We start from the raw sequence: 7,500 nt of genomic DNA, 5'->3' as shown, positions 1-7,500 counted from the left end.
AAATATAAAACATTGGTATTTAACACAGTAAAATATGATATCCCTTCTCCTCTATAAAGCAAACAAACTCAATTTTAAGTCTGATATTTCTGGCTACAAATGCCATTTTCACGATCTTAACCAACCCGACTTAATACCGTTTTGAGACGGAGGGTCACAATTTCGTAATTCTACGAGTTTTTCGTAGTAGTAGACATGTCTGGTTGCCTTCATAAACTTACGGCCGGATGTTGACCAATGATGCTGACGTCACGAAAGAAGACGACGATCACCAAACGAAGGTAAAAAGCGATTTGTTGTTAGAAGTTCTCAAAGATACAAATGATTCTATTGGTTGAGCTGTTGATTACAACTCACAATTTAGTTTTTTCCTCCATGATCACGTCTTCTTTTATGACGAATTTTTGGGCTAGTATCAGACTGCAGAAGAAGTTTGAGGAGAGGAGAGCAAGGAGGAAAGAGAGGTTGAAGAATCAAACACCAAACACACAGTCAAACTACGTGCGCAGCAACTGCGGTAGAGACTGCCATGCAAGGATCGGTCTAGTGAATCACACCCGTCGCTGCTCTCAACAAGACTGATGAGACTAAGGCCATACAGGGCGCAAACCATCGTCTCTTCTTGAGACGGAAGGATGCCTACTATCAGACCATGAGTTTCTGAAGGTCACGGTTGAGGATTCCATTTTTATTACTGGCTGAACAACTACGTATTAGGATATTTCGTTCCCGTATTGATGCTATGCGTTTAGGTAAAATACTCACAATATCTGTCAGCCAAATTAAACGAACTCTTTTATTTTATTGGTTGTTTGTTTGTTTAGATTTTATTTTGTTTTGTTTATGTTTTTTAAAAAGATTTTCTTCTTGGTTTTAAATTTTTAAAAAATTCACTCTTTTTGATGAGGAGGTCATATATGTTGACCAAATTATACGATATACGATTCTTTCATTTCTTTGTATTTACTATACCAGTTATTTTTGTCGTGCCAAGTAACACTACGAGCTTGTGAGTATGTGTTATTGCACAATTAAATATAACGATAATGAAATCATACGTTTATTTCACATCTCCAAGTAAGAGTCTTGGATATTTCGTAACCAATTATTGTATGGTAGAGGCTAGAGGTATATTCGATTTGCAATAATTTGTGTTTGTGTCCATCTGCTTGAATGTCAAGTTGACCCTAAAAAGAAAAACGTTGGATTTGTATTCATGCGCACCAAAAGATTTTTAAATTTGTGTGCTTGTGTGTGTGAATGAGTATGTTTCAGCCAAAGTAATTTGTAATTTAAGCGCTTAGAGTCTGGTGTCTCGGAGTTATAGCGCTATATAAGTTTTCAGCATTATTATTATTATTATTAAATTTCCAATCAGCTGTCTCTTACACCTTATTCTAAACCAATCAAATGAACGCTAATATACTAAAATCGTTGATGATTGCTCACATATCCATAGTGCGGCGTCTGTGGTCAAATGACATCAACAGCCGTAACCGGAAATTTGTGTTCTTACAGCTTACGAGTGTCAAATACAGTTACTGTCTTCTCCAGCCTTTATATGATGTTGTCCCTCCATAAATAGAATTTAAAAAGTAGATCATCAAAGCCATAAGGCCTGTGAAGCCATAAGGCCTGTGAAGCCATACGGCCCGTGAAGCCATAAGGCCTGTGAAGCCAAAGTTTCCTACAGTTTCTACGGCTCAGTGATTAGGTGACTGGATCTGATATATATATATATATATATATATATATATATATATATATATATATATATATATATATATATATATATATATCAAGTGGAATGTACTTTGCTATAGACTAGTGTCCTATCCAAAGTGTTGCAAGCAATTCATATTGTCAGTTTCACGTTATATAGCTACTATATAATCAGGTATAACTTCATCCTGCTCCATGGGCCAAATACCTGTGAAGAACTGATTTGTTTTGTAAAGGGCATTAATTGAACATGGTGCATTCTTTTAGAATGTGCGGCTATGTGGTCTAGTGGTATGACACTCGCTTTCGGATCGGAAGGTCCTGGGTTCGAGCCTCGCTCGGCGCATAGTTGAGTCCTTGGAGAAGGCTCTTTACTCACATTATCTCACCGTACTCATGTGTAAAATGAGTACCTGGCCGTTAACAGCGCTGTCTCTGTCCCAAAAATTTGTAATATCGCCTGACAGGCGTCATGTCTTGTCCTACATGTTATGTGTTGCTGTTGGCCAAGTCACCCCTTGTAAAGCGCTTTGAGCACGTTTAGTGGATATTGCGCTATATAAGAGCTCAAGTTTGTTTTGTTTTTAGATACGCTTTACAATTAATTGAATTATTCCTATATATTTCACTCCTTGTTTCAATGTCAAGGACGAGGACACGAGCAAGAGTCAGCTAACGTTGACCATCAGGCTGACGGACGCCAATGACGAAATACCTCGATTTGTGGGGCTGGTCGGGATCAACAAAGGGTATTACGTGGGCTCAGTCCCAGAAAATGCCGACCCAGGTTCATTCGTCACCTACGTGCAGGCTGTGGACGATGACACGGAACTTCCATTCAAAAACGTAACGAAATTTTCCTTTTATAGAAAATGTTTTCTGTTATTATTATTATTATTATTATTATTATTATTATTATTATTATTATTATTATTATTATTATTATTATTATTATTATTATTATTATTATTATTACTATAATTATTATTATAATTATTATTATTGGTATTATTATTATTACTATTATTATTATTATTATTATTATTATTATTATTACTATTATTATTACTATTATTATTATATTATTATTATTATTATTATTATTATTATTACTATTATTATTACTATTATTATTATTATTATTATTATTATTATTATTATTATTATTATTATTATTATTATTATTATTATTATTATTATTATTATTATTGTTATTATTATTTGTCATATTTAGATTACATTCAGCATCGATGGGGAGGAGAGCGATCTGTTCAGGGTAGATCGTGTCTCCAACAACCAGGCTCGGATCCTGACCGCCAGAAAACTGGACCGGGAGGCAAAAGACACCTACAACGTCAAGGTGACAGCCAAAGACGGCGCCCCACCTGCCTATGGAACGGACCCATCCAGTCGCAACACGGGTAATATTATAGGCCTCAACAGTCGTGACGTCACTTCCCTCGTAATGACGCCTCGACGAAAAATATTATGTATAAAACTCTTATTTTTGTGTTGGATGGGTTGGTGTGACGTTTTCGGGAAAACTCTGAAAATGGCTGGGAAGGAGAGAGTTCATGTGTAAACATGGCTTTTTTCCTCGTATCAATACTGTCCCAACAACAAATGCCATTCACATGATACATTGTAATAGGCTTCAACAGGCATGACGTCACTTCCCTCGTAATGACGCATAGTAGTAGCTTAGTAACTGGTTCTTAACTATCGGAACAATGGCGGAAGCCCTTATGAAATACTTCTCCGACGAGCATAAACGTGTATCCAGAGGAGAAAAACATTATAAATCCGATCATGTTTTGACTTTTATACATTCTGATCACATGACATGTGAAAAAGTTCTAGCCAGCATTAATAATGAAAAGTACCGATTTTGTTTGTTTAGAACCAAGCTGCTCGTTGATGGGTGGACGTGACATCAGACTAACGAATCCTATTGATGCTATACGTTTATACAAAATACTCACACCATTCGCCAGCCTAATCTAACGTACCAGCACACACAAAACTATGTGTAACCTTAAACGTTTATAGTCTGATTGATATCATTCAGTGAGAACTACTCATAAAAATGGCTGGCTAAAAACAATAACAAAAATCTGCGTGATGTCAATTTTGTTCCTTCTATACAGGATGGTAGCGCTGCTGGTAGGGCTTTTAATATCTCCCAACCCCCTTTTATTCATTTGATCATTTTTATGTGGCTTTCTGTTATTATCCTGGATGGAATTAGACGGTTTTAATTTGCCCATGTCCTGGTTGGATTCTTAGCTGCGTGGGAGGTAGTGGGATTTGTGTCGGCGTGTTTTTGTTCTGAGAGCAGAACCCTCCAGATTGGGGGTTGTCGAAGAGTTTACAACCCTTCCTTAACACACAGGAGGACAATTAAAATCATATTTTTACCTTGGGCGACCGAAGAGTTTCTGCAATGACAAAACAGAGAAGTGATAAGATAAGAACGAGATATAGAAAAAAAAGTTAGTTCGGGATAGAGAAGGATGGAAACTATTTGTCTGTGGCCTATAAACCCTGACCCAGGGTGAAAAAGGCAATGATGATGATGATGCTGATGATGATGATGATGATGATGATGATGATGATGATGATGATGATGATGATGATGATGATGATGATGATGATGATGATTATATTTATGAACTGAAACCATCCGAGTACGAAAGTATTGTTTTATTTAAATGTCCTCAACTAAATCGTAGCTAATACTTTATGTGTCTATTTAGGGGTTTTAGTACCACGTAGTAGATTGCTTGACTCACAACCAAAAGGTCCAGATCAATTCCAAAGGGTAACAAGCAATTCCTGTTGTCTGTTTAACGCTCCATTGGCCATAGGGTTATGAACTAGCAGTAGTAGTAGTGGTGGTAGTAGTAGTAGTAGTAGTCGTAGTAGTAGTCGTAGTAGTAGTGGTAGTAGTAGTAGTAGTAGTAGTAGTAGTGGTAGTAGTCGTAGTAGTAGGCGACACTTCCAAATTCATTTCATCAACCCAGTTAGGAACTCTTCCTCCGCCCTAAGACTTGTTTCATAGCCACCTGCAAGTCTCGTTACTGGACAATGGCGGACGATGTGATTGCTGTTTGTTCTCTCTTGCTATGAACTTATCTTAGCTTATTTATGATTTCTAGAAAGATGTAAGAATAAATTAATGAAACGTTTTTATTCTATCCCTTCTCCAGCAAGTCGTCAAATTCTTGTGAAGGTGACGGATGTGAATGACAACCCCCCTTTCTTCGATAAGCCTGTGTATTCTCACTCAGTGTCGGAGTCGGCCAATGTCAACGATTTGGTGTTCAATGTCACAGCTCAGGATGTGGATCTAGGTATGTAGATTCAGATAATATGAAACGCCAACCCTCTCACAATGGTATTAGGACTTGCTTGACTTATCGGGGTCCAGGTTTGTTTGTTTGATTTTGTATTTAAGGGTTTTACGGCGCTTGAAACACATTAAGGTCATATCAGCGCCAGTAAAAAGGAAGAAAATGGGATAGTAATAAGTTCTAGAATTACAATTGAAGCACCCAAGAAAAAGTAAGACAAAGGAGAATTGGATCAAATAGGGAACAGATGTAGATTCCAAGAGCACACTATCGAAGTACTTAGTTTGAGATCACCTAGAAGTCTTATCCAGTCACAAGCGCAGGTCTTCACTAAGAGGAATACACTCAAATATTTACAAATCATATAGAATATGTTTTTAAAAAACAATATATTACATAACAGAGAGATGATTTACAAGGGAAAAAAACATCATCTCCCTAAACTAACTATACATTTGACTGTTTTCCTCTCACCAAGGGTATCCGGTCAGGACCAGGACAAAACCAAGTAATCTCATTCCAAGATAAAGAAAGAAAACTAGTTGGAAAACAGATATAGGGGGATAAAAGACACAGTAAGTACCCCCCCCCCCTGCCCACTATGGGAGGTCAGGATCCCCACCCAGAGGATCCAGGTTTGTCCGACTGTCTTCAACTCAGTCTCAATGCTGCGTCGGCAATCCCGGGCTCCACACTACGTACTATGTTCTAATGAGTTCATGCCCAATAGTCAGATTCATCAATGGCGAATCGGTCGGCCGCCTAGCCGAATTTTATCGCTTTCGTGTCGCTAGGCCGAGAAATAAACGAACGTCCGAATTCATCTTCCACTAGCTGGGGCAGCGTGGCTCAGCCGTCCGGATTTTGCTTCGTATCCCAAAAGATACCGAGTTCGATAACCCGCCGCTGCGCGCTGTGTGGCCTTGAGCAAGTCTCCTCGCCTTAGCTCAATATGCGGCGCTGCACTGCGGCTGACGGCTGTGTTATTTCAGTCTTCCCTTGGAATAGACCCCAGAGACAAATTTCCCCTATGGGAATTTTATTTATTTATTTATTTATTTATTTATTTATTTATTTATTTATTTATTTATTTATTTATTTATTTATTTATTTATTTATTTATAAAATGCGATATCGGAGGTAGCGACCTGACGCACTTATTGTCCCTCAATATTGAGAGCCACCAGAGTATGGCAAAAAAAAATAAATGAGCTTTTGTCAAAGCCACTGGCCGTCCATAGCGTAGATATTCTCCTGCTACAGGAGATCCATCTTTACTCAGGCGCGCAATCTTCTCGATTCCAGACCCCAGGCTATACGGTGGTCCAGCGAGAGGACACTTCGAGGCTCAAAGGAGGAGTTAGCGTTTATGCTAAAGAGCCTTCGAAGGAAAGGACCATTGAGAGTGTAACGCGTGGGACACCAACGGGGTGAATAGAATGTCCGTGAAGGTGGATGGGCTGTATTTGCAGAACATCGACAAACCGCCCAGAGCGACATACTTACTTACTTACTGACTTATCCGAACCAGCGACCACCTGAGCTCTAGCCCTTCGGTCTTGTGCCATGACGTACAAGTTAGACGTCTTTTGTAGTTGTTCCAGGTGACTATAAAGTGTGTCCCAGAGTGACATGAACTACACCACTGATACATATATCTTTCTCGTCTCTCTCTCTCTCTCTCCTCTCTCTCTCTCTCTCTCTCTCCCTCTCTTTCACTCTCTCTCTCTCTCACTCTCTTTCTTTCTCTCTCTCTCTCTCTTTCCCTTGATATACACACATTGATATATATATATATATATATATATATATATATATATATATATATATATCAATCTCTCTTTCTTTGTTTATTTATTTCTCTCTCGCTCTCTCTCTCTCTCTCTCTCTCCCTCTCTCTCTCTCTTCTCTCCCTCTCTCTTCTCTCTCTCTCTCTCTCTCTCTCTCTCTCCCTTTCTTTCTCTCTCGCTCTCTTTCTCTTGATATACATATATATATATATATATATATATATATATATATAAATCTCTCTTTCTTTGTTTCTTTATTTATTTCTCTCTCTCTCTCTCTCTCTCTCTCTCTCTCTCTCTCTGTGTGTGTGTGTGTGTGTGTGTGTGTGTTGTGGCTTGTTATGTTTTTAATGAATCGTGCGCTTTCGTGAGTGGTGTTTAATGATATTGATCAGGAATGGTGAAACGGACTTTTACACCTGTGGCGAATTTGCACACATATGTAATGGCTTATGATTGCATAGTGGTCTATTGATAGATGGTAATATTATTCCTTTGCGTTGTGTTGTAGATGTTAATAATGACCAAAGAGTTCAAGGGCCGATGATGATAATTGAATGTACAACATCAAGACATTCAAATAAAAGTCCAGATTCCAAGTTTCATTTCTTACTGCTTTATTTGTTGTGATAAAT

General features: G+C 38.1%; 1 protein-coding gene across 4 annotated transcripts in view; it reads left to right on the top strand.

Moving 5' to 3' along the window:
* LOC144966124 (neural-cadherin-like) overlaps positions 1-7,500 on the top strand; it is a 173,194-nt gene that overhangs the window by 68,280 nt on the left and 97,414 nt on the right. For all 4 annotated transcript variants that reach the window (XM_078902233.1, XM_078902231.1, XM_078902232.1 and 1 more), the window contains exons 18-20: positions 2,371-2,568; positions 2,957-3,143; positions 4,932-5,075. In XM_078902233.1, the coding sequence (XP_078758359.1) occupies positions 2,371-2,568; positions 2,957-3,143; positions 4,932-5,075 (529 nt within the window). The remainder of the gene's footprint in view (positions 1-2,370; positions 2,569-2,956; positions 3,144-4,931; positions 5,076-7,500) is intronic.

Source organism: Berghia stephanieae, chromosome 2 (genome assembly GCF_034508935.2).
Source record: "Berghia stephanieae isolate SIO BIC M18660-M18661 chromosome 2, UCSD_Bste_1.3, whole genome shotgun sequence".
NCBI lineage: Eukaryota > Metazoa > Mollusca > Gastropoda > Nudibranchia > Aeolidiidae > Berghia > Berghia stephanieae.
This window is presented reverse-complemented; position numbering and strand designations above follow the sequence as displayed.